Raw genomic sequence first — 20,909 nt, 5'->3', positions numbered from 1 at the left:
GCAGCGCTGTCTCCGGGCTGCTCGGGTGCTCGGCTCTGCAGTTGCCGGGAGGCAGGACGGGGAGCGGGCGGAGGGGCGGCTGCTGTGGTGGCCCTCAGGGACTCTGTTTCATGTCTTCGGACTGGTTTAAGAGGCGCTTCTTGAGCAGCGGGAGGCGAGGCGAAGACGCTCCGCAGCAGCAGCTGCAAGGAGGCGAGGGGGGGGTTCAGAACCTGCCGCAGCAGCCCCCCCTCTTGTACAGACGGCCCAAATTCCTGCGTGGAGCTTCTGGCACCGAGGAGAGGCAGCCTGGCAAGCGGCCCGTCTGTTGTCCGTCCCGAGACAGGCCTCTCCAGTGGAACACGGGCTATGCCGAGTGAGTAAGGGCCCACCTGCCGCGGGTGGCCAAGGGAAAAGGCTCGTTGGAAACAAGCCGCCGGTGGCGGTCGGGGGGCGTCCGAATTAGGAGCCTTATTCCGGCTGCCTCACTGCTTGGTGGCTCCTCTTGGATAGCAGCTGCTTTCTTTTCTTTTCTATCCCTTCAAAACAAAACACCCCTTGAGGGATGTAGTTCCACTTCGTTAGTGGCTAGAGATCAAGCCTGGCGGTAAAGCGAAAACAACAAGGGGTGTTTCCTAGCGCTACCGAGGGTGCTTCCCTCCCGTGTTTTCCCACAGCGGTTCTGTCATTCTCCGCAGATAATCCGTTAAAGAAAAGGGAATAGCTGGAAACACCAGTCAGTGATGGCATGATAAAAGCCCTGTCTGTAAGCACCCCCAAAAGCCTTGTTGTGTCTTAAAATACTAACACAATATTATTATAGCAGCCTACCCCAAACTTGGTACCCCCCAGATGTTTTGGACTACAACTTCCAGGATTCCTCACCACTGGCTATGCTGGCTGGGGCTTATGGGAGTTGAAGTGGAAAACATCTGGAGGTCACAGGATGGAAAAGGCTGTATTACGGCATAACCCTCCTTGTTTTTTTGCAGCAAAACAAACGAACATGGCTACCACTTTACAAATTGTTACCATGGGGGTAAGTTTAGTGAGGCTCTGCTGGGGGTATTGCAGTCTACCCCTGGTATAGTTTAGCTCATTTATACAAATTACATGTGGACAGCAAGCCCAAGCACACTGACTTAAGAGTAAGGCCTGGTCCGCACATGCGTGTCTGATTGCAATATCAAGGGATGATTGGTGTCTTGAAATTTTAAAATATTTTTACTAGTGCTAGATCTGGGACACCTGGTTCAAGTTGACTCACTGGCTGGTGGTTGGCTGGCTTTGGTTAAATCACAATTTCTCATCAGTTTGCTGCAACATTAAAATATGAATGTTATTATGAAGTATTGCTTGTAAATGACATCACACATTATATTGCGCTGTTAAAGATATTGGTGATAGGAAAATATAGCAACTACCCCAGAATAACATTCATTTGTCCTGCAGTAAATGCTACCAAAAATATTTTTAAATGCACAAGTGGTTAGAAAGATACTGTAACCACAATGCCATTATGACAGCAACTGTCATAATAATGCTGGCATAGCTTTGGTGTTAAAAACTGCTCTTAGGCATTACGGGGGAACACACCACGGCAGTTATTGCCGGTGGTACAGCGTAGGACTGCTCAATATATATTGTCTTAGACACAAAACTATTACGGGGAGAATTTCCTAGATGTCAGTTGTGGGGAAAGGGGATTTCATAGCAACTACTTATGAAAATGACTGCTAACTCTTCCAGATCATGTTAGTACTATCAGTAATGTTTCCTGACAGTGTGTTTGGGATTGCTTACTTCTGCACTGAGAGAACATGTGTGCTTTTAATAGCTGCGCTGATGAGAACATGTGTGGCTTCCCTTGCCACAGTGGTGCTGTGATGACAGGAGCTATGTCCTTCCTGTCACACAGCTTTCAAGACTATGCATTGCCAACCCTCAGTCTGCTGTGGGTTTCTCACCTGCAGAGTGGAGGCAAATATGAGAACTGGTAAAAAGGCAGCCAAGTGGGAAATGAGAGTCTCCACTTCCTTCTTTTTATTCATATATATTAATACCACAATCCACAATAGGGAGAAGAAACCTAAAAGGCATGACTAAGAGTATACAAGCATCTATCATCCTTACTTTAATTCTTGAACTTTAGGGGTATTATCCAGCCAAAGTTAAGTGCTTGAGAGTCTGTTGATTTGAGTAGAAGAGAATTAAGCACCCACTTAACTCCCTATTGAAATCAATTGGACATAAGTTTGCTTAATTTTGGTTGTATCATCCTCTGTGTTTTACGGTGTAGTTTGTCCTGAGTGCTGGCTAAGTCAGTCTGTTTCTATTTCTTGAATACTTAGCAAACTTAGGGAGCGATCCTATTGAGATAGGTGGGCACCTCCGAACTTGGAGGCGACTGCCTTTCCAAAGCAGGGCAGGAGCAGCACAGAGGGGATCGTTCCCTCCGCGCTCTTCCTGCCCCGCTTTTTTGGCTAGACAGCCGATTGTGGCTGCCGCAGGAGCACGGAGCAGGGAAGGAGGCTGCTGTACGACACATAGGATGTGTCATACAGGCAGCTACGCTCTCCCGCCCCGAAACATCTCCAGCCACGCCCCTTTCCGGCTGCTCTGCACTCCTCTTGTGAGCGCAGAAGACGGGGCTGTTCCATACTGCCTTCGAGGCAGTGCAGAAGTTGGGGGAAGTCAGTTCCCGAAAAACACCATATTCTATGGCCATCTAGCCGCTGTCTAGCATCCATAGGATTGCTCCCTCTGAGGTGAAACATTGCTGGTCAGTGTTTTTTTTATGACAGTGCTTACACACTGCAGGTGAAACAGGAGTAGGCCCAGTAAGGAGCATACATACAACTAGTCAGATTTATTTACTGCTGGTAATAACTATTGCAGTGACAGTTTTTAATGAACACTGCTAGCTATGATTTATGAAAGAATAGCAGTTTAGAGTATAATCTGCCAAGAAAACTTAAAAGTTCATGATATTTAATTATGTTTAGCACCCATGATAATTGAGTTCTTTTCATAGTGTAACAATTTATAATTGTTAATATTTCTTTTCTAGCTGTGGTATGTAAACACCATTGGTTATGGAAATGGTCTTCCATGCAGCACAGGAATAGTTAGCTCACCTTCACTTGTTGTGCTGCTTGTGTAGATTCCCAACAGGAGTTGTTAACAACAGTGGTATGCCAGTAGTGCTATAACAACTCTCCAGAACTGTAACAATTTCCAGAGGGTAGCTGGGTTAGTATATTGCAGCAAAAAACAACAGAGTCTTGTGGCACCTTAAAAGATGAACCCATTCATTCCGGTATACGTTTTGGTGGACTAATAGCCTACTTCGTCAGATACAAGGAGTGTTATAGAGAGTTTCAGGTTTATGTACGTATTACTTGTCTAGGACCTAAAGACTAATCTTTCTGTCTTCCCTGACTAAACAGTAGCGAAGACTAAGCAATTGCAAATGTCAAGCAAACCCCCTATTCCTTGTAGCTTCTTCCCTGTTGATAAAATAAGATCAACAGGAGGATATAGACTTTTTAAAGTGATAGTATTAAATATGTTTAAGCTTGCAAACAACCTTGGGTGCTTTTTTGAGGACCAAAAGGCAGTATATAAATATTTTTATAAATAAATAAAGATGGGTTGGGGGACCCACCGGATGAGATTTGGAGGTTGTGCCTGGTGGTGGTTGTGGAGGGGGCTGTAGGGGAAGGAGGAGAGGACACAGAAGCCCGGTTCTGCCGGTAGTAGTCTTCCACACGTGTTGTGAGGTTTCTGAATCCAGCACACTAACTTCAAAAGACCAAGGGAAATGTAATTTCACTGGGCTCCAGCAAACTTGATGAACTTCTGTAAAAGAACTCCAAGTTGGGTATCATGATGCCAATAACACTTGGGATAGTCAGGGTCTGCCACCATCAAACTGTAAGATGCTTGTCATTGATAGCAAAAGTGCTTTGGATAGTCTCCATAGAGACATTGTGTCAGATTGATGTGTGGAAAGAAACTGAAGTCACAATGCAGGAATTTGGTTTTGACACAATAAATTAAATTAAGAAATTCCTGAAAGCTTGCAATACCCGGATAGCATCTGATACACAGAGCTCAGTGGAGATAGGTTTATGGAACCATTTTTGTTGTTTTAACTTTGAGTTTAGGATGTTAATATGGGGAATTGGTAAATTTTTAAGTATTAAGCATCGATTCTTGCACTGTCATCTTCTACAATAAGCAGATCCCCTGTTTGTAGTTTATATTTAATATAAAATACAAATCAGTAATAATGTAATGAAACAAATGATGACAAAATGAGACTCACAGAAAAACATATCCTTATTGAAGATAATTTTAGAATAGCACTTAGCAACTCCTATTGCTAAATAAAGCAAATTCAAATAGTATTATTCAAAGAATCCCTTTTAATAATTAAAAAATAACATCTGTAGCAGTATCAAATTGCATCCCTCCAAATTTCCTTTTGAAAAGGGAGACCATTTAATACTAAAGACTTGTGACCTGTTTTGACATTTTCATTCTTTCATACCTTTTTTTTCAAAACCATGGTAAACAATTACCTTTCAAGTGTTTAACAACCTAGCTACAGTTAGTAATGAATCCAGATATATATCAGGCAAAATAAGCAACATAAGTAATAAAGTGTTCAAATATGTATGGGCATTCCTCTTAAAATCAGGAACTCTAGAGGAGGTGGGGTATAGTTTTACTGCCCACCATGCTATAAAACTATATAGTATTCTGTTGCATATGTAGAATTTTGTATTCACAATGATCAAACTCTTTCCCCAGAGATTTTATCAAGGGTGGCAAATTTGAGAGAGTGCCATGTTTTACTTTACTTTTCTTTTATTAGGCCTATTATGTAATTCTGCTTTCTAATTTGGCAAAGCATCAGCAATTACATCATAAAAATGAAGCACTATTGCTGAGGGAAACAAACTTCAAAGATCTTTGAGGGGGGTGAGATTAAAAAATACTTATTAAAACGGCAGAAGTGGAGGAGTACTTTTAACTTCTCATGCCCTTTTAACAAGAACAAATCATAAAATGTGCTGCACGATTTTCATTATTGTGCTTGTGAGCTGTGTTTTGGAACAGAAGGGGAAGAACTTAACCTTTCAGTGGAGGAAGAGGAGGGACCAGATTTTCTCTGATGGCTCCTAGGGCTAACAATCAAAAGGCACTGTGCAGCTATTCCGTCTTTCCTTCCTAAGTGGATTTTATCTGGTAAGAAAAAAAGACAAAAGAAGCAGTGGGAAAACACAGGAAGGCTGCACATTGAAGACGATATCATCTGGACTCCCCATAAAATTCCATTAATCAGGTAGTGAGATTGTATAACAAAAGCCTGCAAACACCCCTAGCTAAGGGATGGCTTTGCATAATCTGAAGTGCAACATTCTGTAGCAAGACAAATGTTCTGTACTGCTATAAGGCTTCACAAAATTCCATTCGTGTTTTGTTATGCACTCATAGAACTGCCTCTGAGGTCTCCATCCAAAGGTCTCCACTCATAGAACTGCCTTTGAGGTCTCCATTATCTAGGCAGGCCAGTTGTTAACTGATCTAGTTTTGGTTTCTTGAACAAGGGCCTCACCTCTGCTTCTTTCAAAGCCGAGGTATCCTCACCATCCCTCAAGGAGGTAATAATCACCTTGGAGGTCCCGGTACTCAGCCCAGCTCTGGCAGATTTCACAAACTAGGATGCACAAGGATCTAAAGAACAAGTAGTAGGCCTCGGTACTCCAAGCAGATTGTCCATGCTGTCAGGTTGCACAAGCCAAAAGATAGTCATAACATGACTAGATGGTGCACTAGCCACATCCATCTCAGACTTTATCAAAACAGTGGCATCTAAGCTAAAACAAATACGAGCCACTTTATCAGTAAAATATCTAGCAAATTGTTCACAGCAGGCCTCTGAGGGTTTGAGTTGTTGTGTTCTGAGGCCTACACCCAAGAGGCCTTTAACCACCTGAGAAGGTTCCACTGGACAACACTGAGCAGATGCAATGGTGGCGGAGAAGTAAGATTTCTTCGTCGCCATCACTGCCACAGAATAAGATTGCAAGTGGATTTTTACATATGGAATAAAGGTGATTCCACGACACTATTCTTTAAAATCATAGCGTAGTGGAATCAAACTTTATTTGAAGTTTGCATCTTGCCGCTACTTTAAAACATGGTTAGGGGGATACATCAGTTTAGCAGGATGGTAGTTCTGGAGTTGTATGGGGAAGTCTTCTCAGGGATCAGATCACGTATACAGGCATAGCAACATCAGATTAGCACATTTTATACACTACCATTCTTCTATTCACTGCAGAGTGTTTTTGAACACATACATTCCTTTGCCATGATCTTGCGCAGGTGGAAACGTACACTGAAGTTCTGCCTGAAACTGGAAATTTCGCCATTGTATCAAGTGCCACTTTCCTTACCCTTTGTCTTGATGCTTTGTTTGCATTACAGGAAATCTATTTTTACCCTGTGGAAGTCTTAAACCTGCCCTCAACCTGAACTCTTCAGATCAGTAACATTCAATGAGGTCAATGAGTCCTGAAAACAAGCCAAAGGGATCAGCCATGCTAACCCCATGAATATAAACTTTTTGAGAAAAATAAATAAGCCATGCCATGTGACAGCCAAAAGTTGCTTTACAGCAAAAGAAAGAAGGCAAATTGAGAATGTCAAGCTTAGTATAGTGCATCAGGCCCTCTAAAGCCTTAAGCTAGACAGCTGGCTCACTTGTGCGAATAAGACTGTGATATGGGAGCAAATCAGCCAATTGTATAAAGAGGACAGAAGTGAAGAGAACAGAAGCAGACAGATTCCAAAGATGACAAGTTTGACAGCACTCACCATCCATCCTATCTTGCTAGTTCTCCATTTCTCCTGTTGTTGCTTGTTCACAGAGTGAACATAAAACTCCTTTTTGCTATCTGTTGGGAGTCCGCCATTGTCATCCCACCAGAAGACAGGCAACCAATGGTTGGGAAAAGCCCCCCAGTAACCACAAACAAACCTCCTTTGCTTCCGTAGGCCAACAACAGTGTCTAGCAGTGAGCAGAGGGTTTGGCCAGAAATGGCCAAGCCAGGAAGAGACAAAGCGGGAAGTAACAAGCGGTTGCTGAGGTGATGGGGATGCTAACTCCCCGCGGAGCAGGCTCTAGCTGCCTTGCTCAACTTGGGAGATGGACTAGATTCCAGAGTTGCGAGGAGCTATTTAAAATGTGGGGTGGGTGTATAGAGGGCCAAGGAGGCTACTTTCCTAGTGCCCAGGGAGATTAAGGATGAGTGCAGGAGAGAGGAAGAGGAATATGGGTTAAGAACCCCTTCCCCTCTTTGTCTGGGCCTTGGAGGGTAAGGTGGATGCTGATCTGAGGGTTTCAGCATCTTGACCTGCTACACTATCACTTGTGAAGGAAACAATCTTAAATGAGTCAGCAAATAGGATGCAGAATTGGAAGTTCTGGAATCTATTTTCTTCTCCAGCCAAAGATCACCTAGGTCTAAGCCTTAAAAATTATGGCTCATTTTGTGATCCCCCCTACAAGTCCCATGATCCCTCACCATTGGCTATGCTGGCTAGGACTGATAGAAGTTGTAGGCCAAATCAGCTGGAGGGCAATTTGCCCATGCTTATAGGGGCTTGGCATCAGACTTGGTACTTCTTCTTGAGGAACATCCACCAGAGTGTTTGGTTTCTGGTATGTTCAGTGATTTTCTTTGAAATGCCATTCCTTGGGTCCTTTGTTATTTCCCCTTTTTGTTCCACGGAAATGACGATTAACAGCACAATCCTATGCGTGTCTGTTCAGAAGTAAGTCCCCTTGAGTTCACTGGGACTTACTCCCAGGTAAGGGTGGGTAGGATTGCAGCCTAAGAGGTGGCTAATGTTTGTAAGGCACATGAGGATGACAGATGTTTCAGCATTCTATACAGTGCTTATAGCATGTAACAGTGAGTCAGTATATTATGGATCAGCGTTCATGAGTTACCCTTTATGCAAATTCATTGGACCTAGTAAAATGGAAAGTGCTTGTTCTATCCTTGTGATTATTTCTAACTAGACTTATCTGTGCCATCAGAACCATCAATGCAGAAAAATCAGAATTCAATGAAGACCAAGCTACATGCTGTCAGATCTCCATCAGGAAGCGGGAATATGGCAAAGAGGAGGATCAGGAATGGCTGATTTTGTGCTCTGCTGAGGTAAGTTCAAATATGATGCCTTGATCTATCGATAGCAGGGATTAATTACAGCCATGACTTCCCCACGTATCCAGTTTTCATCGGATATTGGGGTGTTGCCATGTGTTTATTATAGATATTTTTATATATTTAAAAAAATCACAGAGCAGTTTATGTAAGAATAAAATACAAAAAAAATTAGAATACAAATCTGTCAAGAATAAAATACAAGAGATAAAGGGCAGCAAGATCTCAAAAGCCAGATAAAAACAATTGTTGTTGTTGTTGTTCAGTCGTGTCCGACTCTTCGTGACCCCATGGACCATAGCACGCCAGGCCTTCCTGTCCTGCGCTCTCTCCCGGACTAAAATTAGGTCTCAAAGGCCTGGGACAATAGAATGGTCTTTGGCTGGTGCTGAAAGGACAACAAAGTAGGTTCCAGGCAGGACTCACTGAGGACCATGTTTTATAATCAGGGTGCCAGTACTGAGGACATCTCCCACTTTGCTCGGATGCTGAAGATGCCTGCAGAAGGCTCCCTGCTGAAGATCTTAATGTCCATATGTGCATATGGAGAGGCTTCTTTTCGTCTGCCCCCCTCCCACTGTCGGCACTGGGGTGGTCAGTTGCTTGGCTGATGTTCCTCCTTCCCTTCTTCCCCAGGACAGCCAGTTCTTTCACTGGCCAAGAGAAAAGGGGGAGCAGCCAAATGCAGCAGCCATGACTAGTTGTGACTTTGAATACCGAGCTCCCAAGATCCTTTCCTTACATGGCTTTCACTAACTATTTTGCAAGGCTCAAATTCCCACTTACCACTGCCAGGCTTCTTTTCAATGGGCTGTTCATTTCTGCGTTGTAATCACATGGAGGTGGGAGAGCATTCATGCTCGATACAGGCTAACCACACATCTCTCTAAACAGTGCTTCTTCATCCTTCTTTTGTGGCCTAGTTTCATATATCAAATATGAATGGCTTGGATTGTGCTTAAGCTTGCTAGTAAAAAATGCCGAATGTCCCATGAAAGGCATGAGCTGGAGATTTATATTGGTCTGGTGAATCTCTTGTACGTAGAGGAAAATAAAGCAACAATGCTCAGAAGAAAACTTGAAGCATGGGGGAAGTTTGTATGTCAGAGGGCGGGCAGCGGATGCCTTTGTGAAGCCAACAGAGCCCCCAGTATTGGATTCTGTGGTATGCTCTGGATTATTTTGGCAGTTTACTGTAAAGGAGAGAATGCCTGTCCTTGTTGTGTGAATTAATTGATGTCAAAAGTGCCTAACAACCATGTGTGAGGTTTTCTGTATGACTGCACAGCACAGAGGCAGAGACAACTGCTGCCCCTCCAGGATCTCCTCATCACTGCTTTTGTCTTTGTCTGTTCACACCTTTGCCAAAAGGTATATGCTGAATACAGAGTGGGAGTTGGGATTCCTCACACTGAGTCCATCTTTACTTTCCTATGTTTGATGTGTAACTGGCCTGTGCTTGCTATATGCAAAAGACTGCCCATGTTGGGTGCCGATGGGTAGTGGGGATGCACATGTGGATGCTCCTAGGCTTTGGGACTCCCTGCCACACTTTCAGAGTACAAAGTGCTTTACAGTTCTAATCCTCACAACAATGCGGTGAAGTAAGGTGAGGCTGAGAGATTAGTGACCTGCCCAAGACCACCTATTGAGCTTCATGCCTAAATAGAAATTTGAGTTGGGGCTCCCACACACAAATCAAACATGCAGTTTGCTGCACTCCAAAATGTCCTTGCGGTAACATGAAAGAAGGTTCCCTAAGGTGGTAACTCTCACAATGCTTTGGCTTTCAGTATCTGATGGGCTATTACTGGGCTCTGTTTGATGGTCATGGTGGCCCAGAAGCATCAATTATGGCCTCCAACTACCTGCATTATTGCATCAAGCAGAAACTAGAGGATGTGGTAGAAGGCATTACTGAAAACAGTCCCCCGATGCACCTCAATGGACAGTGTGTTTGCCAAAGTGATCCACAGTTTGTACAAGAAAAGCAAATTCGGCAAGAAGATGTGGTGATCGGAGCATTGGAGAATGCCTTCCAGGAATGTGTGAGTGACTTTGCTTTCCCCTTCAGTGTTCCCCAAATAATTGTGATGTTGCTTATGTCCTGTTGTTGTTTTCAGCCTGGCAAGACAGCTTTCTAGGTCCTTGCTCTTTGTAGGTCCTTGTTAGGTCTTTTGTAGGTCCTTGTTCATGCAACTCTCTGCCAGGGGTATGTTTGTTGTATGATTCAGTGCCAACTGCTGTGCCAGTCTAGAATTTGGTGTCAGGTGCAGATTTAGTATTTTGAGCATTTCTGTTTATGTTTTTCTGTTTTTTATATATATATATATATATAAAATATATATTTAGTGTGATGTGTCTGTCCGCACGTAAGCTACCAATTCACACTAACATTTCTTGAAAATGACCATGTACATGAAAATAATTGCATGAAAAAATAAAAATAAGTGGCACTTCTTTGTTTGAACTGACCTTCAGTGGGTGCCCAGGTGATTGAGACCTAACTATGGTGATGACGTTAGGCATGAGCCTTGGCTGGGAAATCTGAAACATGCCTTGTATAATCAAATAATGTTTTTCCAACAGGATGAGGTGATTGGTCAAGAGATGGAAAGTGCCAGCCAGTCAGGAGGTTGCACTGCACTAGCCGCACTTTATCTGCAGGGAAAGCTCTATGTGGCAAATGCAGGCGATAGTAGGTGAGTTCAGGTCTCAGTACAACCTAGGATGGGATCCATCACTGCCCTCTTAAGAGTGGTATAGCAGGATTCTTAGTGTCTCTTGGGTTAAAACACAAGTAAGGCACTCAGTTACAAGAAAAGGCAGCTGCATGGGGCCCTGATCTAGATTGGGAACATGGCATGTGGGAAGGAGGGATTAGCCCTTTCTTCCCTGTCTTAGTTTCCTGCTGAAAATCCTCCCTCCCTAGCTGCTGATTGCAGTAAAAGGCACCTTCAGGGCAAGTAGCAGTGGGGGATGGGAAACCGGTGTGGGGAGTAAAGGGTTAAACTCTTCCTTCCTGCAGTCCCAATCTGGATGGGGGCTCTGCATGGCTGCTTTTGTTTGAAAAAGAAAGTCCTTGAAAAATCAAGGACGCTTTTTTTTTTTTTTTAAAGCATGCTTAATATAATGTGTAGTTGGACTCTTAGTTCACCTTCATCAGTAGAATCTTAGGCCTCAGGTAGTATACATATAGCTGTGCCACAGATTAACATCTTGTCACTCTTAGCGCATTGCATGTGGACAGATGTTCTTTTTGATTGGGGTTGGCAACTTGTGGCTCTCCAGATGTTTTTGCCTACAACTCCCATCAGCCCTCACCATTAGTTATGCTGGCTAGGACTGATAGGAGTTGTAGGCCAAATCATCTGGAGAGCCACAAGTCGCCCACCGGTATTTTTGATGCTGTCTTTCTTTGAATATTCATAGAAAGAGGTGCTTGAAATGTACCCTTGTATGTAAGATGGGGAGCAACATGCATGCTACAGACCAGCACAGTGACACATACGTCTGAAGACAACTTGTCTTTTGAGCTGACTTAGTTCTTAGACTGGCCAAAAAAGGGTCTTCTCTATTTGAGAAGCCAGTTTTGGGTAGTACAAATAAGTATATTGTATTATCATAGACATTTAACATTTATGGCTCTTATTCCCATGTCTCAAAAAAGTAATAAAACAAACCCACTTGAAAGTGATAAGAACCTTGGTTCTTTTTTATTCAGAGCGCTCCTTGTTAGAAGACAAAGCATTGTTCCCTTGAGTACTGAATTCACCCCTGAGTCAGAAAGGCAGAGAATTCAGCACCTGGTAAGGAAAGTCTTTTTTGGAAAAATACCTAGATTTTTCTGCATATTTTGTAATGGTAACATGCTTGTGCTTTGCATTGTCCATTCTTAATGAGTATTTGGGTGTCTCTGAACACTACAGAGTAGATCCATTCTGTAATATTACTACTTCTCTTGCATTATACTTTAGTGCTAGTCTAAAAAGAGTGCTGAGAGGTTCTGAAGTACTAATTCCTATGTATCTACATTCTGCCACTCAGAATATTCTGCCACCAATATCAAGTTGGTTGCATTGCCCAGATGACTTATTGGAATTATATCCCCATCCAGTGAGGAGCAATCTGTATAAGGAAATGGGGTTTATTATTTATTTATGGTGCAATTTATGGTTGCTATTCAGCCATAGGATAGGTCTGTTCCCCGAGAACCGACGTCCACCCCCTCCCATGCTGTCTCATAGGCACTCTGTGCTTGGAAGAGCAGTACGGAGCAGCGAAAACATTCCTGGGGACAGGCCAGGGCAGGGAGGGCAGAAGTGCCTTTCCAACATTTCCTATGCATCGTCTGGGGTCCACCCCCCGCTCTGACTTCCTGCGGCTAGATAGCTGAAATCGGCTGTCTAGCTGCAAATGCAAGGCGGCTGAAGCACGGAGGAGAAGATCCCCTCTGTGCTGCTCCTGCCCTGCATTGGATAGGCGGCTGCCTATCCTGAACAGATTGCATCCTTAAGCTACTTACATACTGCTTGACATCATAAGATTTCTAATCGGTTTACATAAGATCCCCACGAAGACTGCACACTCAAGGGGCAGTGCTTGATGGTCTATGGATTGGAATCCTTGTTTTCATTTTTGAAATTAGAGTTCTGATTTATGATGATTTTAAGGATTTTCGTTCTCCACCCAATTCTGTCCCCAGCTCCTACTGCAGAGGGCCCACCACCATCCTCTGAAAATGATTCTTCCATTTTGAATCTTTCTGAATGTTCATTTTCTTCCTCAGGCTTTCATTTACCCAAAGCTCCTAGCAGGTGAATTCACACGGTTTGAGTTTCCCAGGAGATTGAAAGGCGATGATGTGGGCCAGAAGGTCTTATACCGGGATTACTCGATGGAAGGCTGGTGAGTCACTCAGGCCTATTGACTGGGTATGAGGACGCCCTAGATCTTTTGACACAGTCCCCATTTGGTGAAGCGGCCTCTCCTTGCCTTTCTAGTTGTCCTACATTCCTTCTCAACAGTCCTCTCCAAAGTATGGTTTAGATCCTCTGTGCCCCACATGCAACCTTTTTGCTCTTCTCCTCCATTAGGCAGCTACCATCTTTACCCATTTTTGCCCTTTTCTTGGACTGGGAAAAATCAAAGTAGCAGGACTGCAGTTGCTTATCAGCTGCAGCCATGTTATTTCCCCAGCTTGGCAAGATGGCTGACGCTGGAGTGAAAAAGTCATCTTGGCTTCAGGAAGAGTTAACAGCAAAGGCTGAGGTACACAGTAGTTGGCCGTTTGCTCTATTCCCCCCCACAGATAAATATGACATGCAGAGCAAAAGCCCATATATCAGTCTAATCCTTCTTCCAAGGACTCACAGGTAGTGCATTTCTTTAACTGTTTCTGCAAAAAAGAATGTGAGACTGAGAACTGTCTTCTAGCCTTCTTTTGATTTATATTGGGCCAAGCTGCTCAGTTGTGGTGTTAACAGTGGTGTAATTGGAGATGATGGAAGGACAATGAGAGAGGCCTCATAATAAAATACTAAGAACTGGAAATCTGAGCCACAGTTCTGAGTCCACCCACTCAGGAGACCTGTTGACTAAAATGACTTTAGAACTGCCACCCTGATCACATTTTTAGGTGTGCTACATGTCCTTGTGTAGGTAATGTTCTCTTTGTAAATGGCTGTTACCCATTACACAGAGAAGTGAATAGGACTCTGCTTTAAAGGGGCATTATATAAATTCTCTGTAAGACACTAGCCACAGTCCAACACAGAATTAGGTGTGTTTTGTGAATCCATTGAAATCAGTTGGTTTAAGCGTGCTTAGCTCTATGTTGTCTTGTAACCAGTGTTGTAGAAAGGCCACCAGAGTTAAGACTTGCATGTCTTGTTTGCTTTAGGGGATACAAGACAGTGGTGAAAGATGACCTCAAGTACCCCCTTATCCACGGACATGGAAAACAGGTATGTTTGCAGCTTCCTTGCAAGCATGGAAGAGCATGCCCTGCATTATGTATAATAATTTCCATAGCGGTAGAATCTCCTTTCTTGTCTGTCCTCCAGAACACTTTCCTAGTTGGAGTTGCCCAAAAATACACACCCCTTCCCCACCCATGAAGTGCAAGGCTCTCACAAATCCAATACATTTGTACTGACTGGTGGGAGGTAATGACCTTACCAACCTGGTGATGTGAACATTTGTGTTTAAAACTGACTCTTGTACTTTTGCCCTTGCTCAGGCCTGCTCCTTTATGCTTGTCATGACCTATTCTTAGAGCTCCCTACACTAGGCATGCATTTTGCACTTGTTATTCCTCAGTCATGGTTGTTCATGGGTTCTGTAGACAATGTTGTGACCTTCCAGTTTTTAAGAGCACTTTTGTGGTGGGTTTTAGAGTAGAGAAAATACAGTATTGTGAAAGTGAAACAAAACACATTTCCCCAGTTGTTCAATTGTTATACCACATCACTACCTAGAGATTATGTAGCAGGAAAGGAAAAGCTCTTTCTGCAAAGAAACTGAAAGTAGATACAGCAGATTAACAGCCTTGTGTAGAAAAGCTCCCAGTCTCAAACTGCATCAGAAGGCTAATTTTTTGAAGAGCTTCAGTCTTAGAATTTCATTTTTATTACAAATTTGATGGAAAAAATAACCCCAATCCACAAGCAGCAGCATAGTGTTATTTACTACACAGGCAACAACCAGGTTAGATTACTTTAATGTGCTATTCAAGGGGCTGCCTTTGAAGACTTTTGCAAGATGGTTTGATTGGTACATCTGAAACTGTACATATCTTCCCAGTACTTAAAAAGAGCTTCACTGACTACGAGCTTGTTTCTGAGCACAATGAAAAGTTCTGGTTTTAACTTTAATTTTAGGCTGCCGTCTTATATGAGCTTACCTGGGAATAAACTCTACTGAACTCCGTGGGACATATAAGTCTGTATGTAGGTGTGCACTGTCAAAGCCCGAAATGGCTTAGAAGTAGGGTAGCAGAAGGACTACTTGCTCCTATTAAGTGCCTGCCCACTCATTATCACAGGGCTGATGCTAGGTATCCCCACCTGCTCAGGTGGGATGGTTGGCTGTTGGGATAGGGGCTACCTTGGTAGTGGCACCTCAGTTATGGAACTAACCCTCCACATTCATCAGTTTACCTGGTGCCAGATGTTTAGGGGCCAGAGAAAAGCAATCTTGTTTTCCCAGGCTCTTGGTGTTTATTTAATGGCTATTAGCTGGGTCTGGAGGCATGTGCTTCCAGAAAATACGTCTCTTTTATCTATTTAATGGTATTGTTGGTTGAGTTTAAACATATGTTATAAGCTGCTGTGATAATTTAAATACTTGAAATTGCAGTTGGTGACACTGTGCCCATCAACATCATATGCTGCTGGCACATCCTTGACACAAGGCTTTCCTCATCTCTTTCAGGCTCGCTTGCTTGGCACCCTGGCTGTGTCTCGAGGCCTGGGGGATCATCAGTTAAAAGTAATTGAAACAGATGTTGAAGTCAAGCCTTTCCTCTCCTGCATTCCAAAGGTAGGAAAGTGATACAATACAGCAGTTGCAGCCACCTTAGATGTATTGTAGTTCAGTTTCCTTCTCCTTCCTGGATCCCTTGCGTATCTCCTCTGACTCAGCATTTAGCCTAGACACTATTCTAACAAGTTGGCCCTGATTCAGATAAACTGAGAAGACTTGCTGCAATCCTAAACACACTTACTAGAGAGCTTCCATACAGAGGATTTCTAGTGCTACCAATCAAAAGACACTGTGCAACTATTCCATCTTTTCCTCCTTAACCAATTAATAAAAAGATGGAAGTGCTTGGAAAACATGGGAAGGCTATATGTGGGAGTGATGCTGTCTGTCCCCGACCCCTGTAAAATTCCACGACTGAGGCAGGGTGATTGCATGATAAAAGCCTTGTCCTGAAGCACGCCAGGCCTCCAGGAACACAATTGGACTTAGTTCTGAGTAGGTGTGCTTCACATTGGTCTGTTACTAGGATCATAGTGCATGTCTGTGCTGCTGATTTTGAGGTTCTGTTGATTTGTCAACTAGAGAAAAGGGGGGTTGTTGCCTTCATACCCCGTGTGTAAGTTTCTCAGAAGCTTAGGGTGACCCTGTTAGGAAAAGAATGATGAGCCTTTGGTCTGATCTAGCAGGGCTTGTAGGCTATGTCCTATTGTGCCAATAAGTATGTGAACTCTGCTCAGGAAGCTATAAACATCTAGATAAGTGGGAAGAGCAATTAAGAAACCTTGCATCTTTTCATTAATTCTTACTAGGTGGAAGTATATGACTTAACCACACAAAATATTAAGGAAGATGATGTCCTCATCATGGCAACTGACGGACTTTGGGATGTTATGTCCAACGAAGATGTGGCCCGGATTGTCAGGAATTTTTTCCAGGACAAGGCAGCTGACCCATACAGGTACAGTTAGCAGTTCCAGCCAAATGGAGTCTTCATCTCTTTAAGGAAGGTGCTTACTAGTAGTAGTTCATATCATGTAGTAGTAGGAATAGTCCCCAAGTTCTATTTTCTACAGATGTCTAATTTCTAACATCTTGGTAGCTTGCACTCTGCCTGCTGGTGCCAATTCTAATCACATTTTCTTACCATTAACAATACCAATTCTGTAGAAATCCCAAGAATCTCAAATTTAAAAAGGCTTAATGCTAAAAGAAATGTCTGTTGTGTAGTTACAGTCCTGCCCTTGCTTATGGTAGGTGTTCTAGCATGTAAAACCTATTCCTTAAAACCAGCAACACTATGCTGCAATGGCACCTTGCAAGGGAAAACAGTTGCTGCCCTTTCCACCTTTGCAGTGCTCATGGAGCCACTGCAACACCAGTCAGCATACTTGCAGTGGCTGAAGTCCAGTGGCATAGAGGAAGGCACAGAATTCTCTTTGCCTGGGCTTAGTGTCTGAATGCATCTTAAGGGGACCATGAGGCCGAGTGTCAAAATTGCCCCCTCTTGTGTGGCAACTTATGCATCATCATCTCATCACAGAGCAGCTTAATCATCTATCAGGTGGAGAATGTGTGGGCCTTCAGATGTTGTTGGACTGCAACTCCCATCAGCCCTACCCAGCATAGCCAGTGGTGAGGTATGATGGGAGTTGCTGCAGTCCAAGAGCAGCTGAAGGGCCACATATTTCCCATCCCTGATCTATATCATCCCATCAAACAGTGGAGGATTTTTATAAGACATCAAGGTCCAGTTGTGTGGTAGAGTGGCCCCCTGTATGTACTTAGCCTGTACTTCTCCCATACCTTACTAATTCTTGGAACTAGTGCACAACTATCTTTTCCCCCCAAGGATTCCTGCTTTTGCTTCCATCAGGATTCCTTATATTGGCCTACCCCAGCATGGTGTCCTCCAGATGTGTTGGACTACAACTCCCACCATCCCCAGCCAGCATGGCTGCCTTATTCTAAGAAATGTAATGCTGGCTGCTATTTTGAATGTTGAAGCAGACGTTCTTGGGGCAAAGGCAACTTTCAGCATGAAAAAGCTCCCCCCGCCCCCTCAAGATAGCACTTAAACATATGCTTGCTTTCCGTTCATGCTTCCTTCGAGAGAATATAGAAAAGGGATTAACCTACAAGGGCTTTTGGCAGTGCTCTGGGCCATGTGTGGTGCAGCCACATCAAACAAGCTGAAGGTGTTAGCTTTCTTAGGAGTATGTAGGGAGGCTGCACCTGAACACGGGACTAAACTTCCAAGACTTCGCCTAGTACCTAACCTATTGAGTCTATCTTATGTTTCCTTCTTTAGAATTGCTAATCATGGGTGTGTAGGAAGACAAAGTAACACTTTCTTTCTATAGGTTTTCAGAACTAGCCAAATGCCTGGTGCAGAAAGCAAGGGGGAAGAAGGATGGATACTATTGGACTATGGACAGTAACATTCCTGCTTCCTATGATGATATTTCTGTGTTTGCAATTCCACTGTACAACAAGGAGTACTAAGTGTTCTCTTATTACTAAGCAGTGTGGACATTGTTTTACATCTTCATCCTTTGAAAGCAACCTCAGAAAAGGCAGTATCTGGTACCCTTACTTTAGACCAGCTGCATGTGCCCATTGCATAAACACTCATCTAGAAGAAGGTTCTGGTCTAAAATGGCATACCAATCGCACTTACGCAAGCAGTCTATATGCTCTGGACTTAAGTCTTTGCAATATTTAATATTAAAGGAATGGCACAGAGCCAGTAATATGAATTGCATGTGGGGTATTCATTTTAGTTTTATGGTTGGGATTAACATTTCAGCAGCTCATATTTTATAAGTTTAGTTTTGCATCTTGGCTGAAGCCAAGAAACTAAAAGTAAAATGACAAGAGATGCTATACAGACACTTCTAGATTATTTTTATACAATTGAACAGGCCTAATTTACAGGAAACTTGTAGTTACTGGAGGAAACTGGTGTAATATTTTGTAATGTTGGTACCTTGGCTGTAAAATATCAAGCTGAATCTGCCAATGCAAGTGTAATGCCTAATAGAGTGGGTGACATTTGATATTTGTACTTTTGAAAATATTTTATCTCATCTTTGTACTATAATATATGTATTACTTGTTTGTATATTAAATTGTTGTGGCTTATGCATGGTCATGATTACAGAAAACCAGGAAGATGATTAAGGTTACTACTGTGACTTAAAATATATACCTTTATTGAAGACAAAGATATATCCTGCAGTAAAGCTCCCATTAGTATAGCAGAACCAACTACTCTGCAAATGTCTAATCATAGTACGTACTTTTGAATTCTGTTTTAGCTGTGCATCCATTATCAGAACCAGCACCTGTCTCATGCTGTAGCCAGACAACCACTATTCCACCTTTTCATAGAATCATAGAATAGTAGGGCTAGAAGGGGCCTACAAGGCCATCGAGTCAACCCCCTGCTCTTTTGCCTCTATTCAAAACAGGCATACCTTCAGAAACAGCCCAACACAAAGCAGCCAGAACTAATCAGGGTTATATAACAGTGTTTCTTCTAAAAGTATCCCCACTATTAAAAGGGGGCCCACACTTCAATAGCAACATGTTTTGAGGCACACTGGGAACCCAATACAAACACTTTAGGTGCAGTTTCTACTTGTTCCCTCATATCAAGTTCAGGTGATTGTCTGATGAAAGTACTGGAACTAATATGGAGCCACTGAGAAACTTCAGCATGCTTAGATGAATCTCAAAGCATACAGCTGTATAACATTTCTTTAAGAAAGTCCAGCACAAGCCAGTGAGGACTGAACATGATTAGTAGTTTTGAGGACCAAGAATGCCGAGTACCAACAGTTAGAAAATGGGGGTGGAGGGAAAAAATAGTCTACTTGAGCCTGTTAAAGTATCTGGGAAGAGGGCATGGCACACCATCTGAATAGGGGCGCTCCTTGTGTTAGGGGGTGAGAATTGGAACATTTTGTTTCAGCCTGTTACTTACATCATTAAATTGGAATACATTTTGCAGCGCTTGTTCTTTGATACAAAGGATCACTTCAAGAAAACTTACTCTAATCTCCTACCCGCAACATACCATCACTCCCTGCAAACAGCATACAGGGTTTTAACACTATCAAAACAGTCTACAAAATATTTTATTTACATGTACAACTACAATACTTAGCTTTCCATATGCCATGACAACTTGACAATTCATTTTCAAGCAAGGGGAGCCACCAGCTTTCAGCCCAATCTTACGGGCATTTACTCAGCAGCAAGTCTCAGTGCGCTTAATGGAACTTGCTCCCATGACAGTGTGCATAAGACAACAGCCTTGAGCCACACTCCCAATGAAGTTCTGTCTCTGAGGATGTATTGGCAATTATAGTTTTCATGGTTAACCTCTTTTTCAAATGGCCAAAACAAACTTAAGTGCCTCACACAGTTATGGCCCTGGGAGTTATTAAAGTGCAATTTGTCATTAACAATATGGGCCTTTTCCCTTGGGGCTGCTTCTGCTCTAGGATACCTAAAATTAACTAACCAAGGTCAGAGGTGAGAATAAGCAGGCAGCTATACATGTCATTAAAAGTGAACACAAGCTTTTATAGGATGAGTGCACATGCAAAAGTCTGAAAACAGATTAATATTTATTTTTATACATTAAAAGCAGAAAAGCCAATGTTAGTCCAATATTGTTTGACCCAACTCTGCCCCAATTTCTCTAATGACTATTTAAAAACACTTAGGGTCTAAAAAATTTTATGTCCACAAATGTTAGATACAAGAGATAACACATGCTAGCCTAAAGATGGCACTGTGTTTCCAACATCCAAATGTTATAAATTTGCAGCCCAGATCTTTATAAAAACATTTGTTAATCTTTCTGTCTAGCAACTACTTCAGAGACCACATCTATTTTTGCTCCTTAAACAGTGGGAAAATAGAGAACTAGTCCACTTTGATGGAAGACTATGCCCAAGAGTGAATACAATCACAGCATAAAATCCAGTATGTGGGGACAATACACTATAAATTTTGTTCAAGACAGCAGTACTGCCTTCCATCTAATACTGTAATTTATTCTTAAGTATTTGAAAGGTAATGTTCCAGCTGAAATACATGTTTACAACTTAGAATGCATAATACTCCTTTAAGAAATCTGAGTACATTTGCAAGCAATGCATTTCTAAAGAAATTGTTTCATCAAA

General features: G+C 42.7%; 1 protein-coding gene across 1 annotated transcript; it reads left to right on the top strand.

The window, feature by feature from the left end:
* The first annotated feature begins 37 nt into the window (after positions 1-37).
* On the top strand, positions 38-19,565 carry PPM1M (protein phosphatase, Mg2+/Mn2+ dependent 1M). Its single transcript, XM_084839708.1, has 10 exons — positions 38-355; positions 8,100-8,223; positions 10,023-10,277; positions 10,819-10,931; positions 11,954-12,038; positions 13,019-13,137; positions 14,132-14,195; positions 15,664-15,771; positions 16,524-16,672; positions 18,075-19,565. Exons 1-10 carry the CDS (start codon positions 111-113, stop codon positions 18,214-18,216), a joined length of 1,404 nt encoding a protein of 467 aa, XP_084695834.1. The 5' UTR covers positions 38-110; the 3' UTR covers positions 18,217-19,565.
* The last annotated feature ends 1,344 nt before the right edge of the window (positions 19,566-20,909 follow it).

The sequence above is a fragment of the Heloderma suspectum genome, chromosome 2 (assembly GCF_057233095.1).
Source record: "Heloderma suspectum isolate Gila_16-S chromosome 2, 16-S_ref, whole genome shotgun sequence".
Lineage (NCBI taxonomy): Eukaryota > Metazoa > Chordata > Lepidosauria > Squamata > Helodermatidae > Heloderma > Heloderma suspectum.
The sequence above is the reverse complement of the archived record's forward strand: the minus strand, read 5'-3'. Positions and strand labels throughout refer to the sequence as shown.

What these genes read in the sequence shown, in the direction of transcription:
- PPM1M (XM_084839708.1), top strand. Translation starts at nt 111, where the DNA reads ATGTCTTCGGACTGGTTTAAGAGGCGCTTCTTGAGCAGCGGGAGGCGA. An exon ending in GGCAGAGAATTCAGCACCTG is followed by an intron (nt 12,039 to 13,018) that starts GTAAGGAAAGTC and finishes TTTCTTCCTCAG; the next exon opens with GCTTTCATTTACCCAAAGCT. An exon ending in TCCACGGACATGGAAAACAG is followed by an intron (nt 14,196 to 15,663) that starts GTATGTTTGCAG and finishes CATCTCTTTCAG; the next exon opens with GCTCGCTTGCTTGGCACCCT.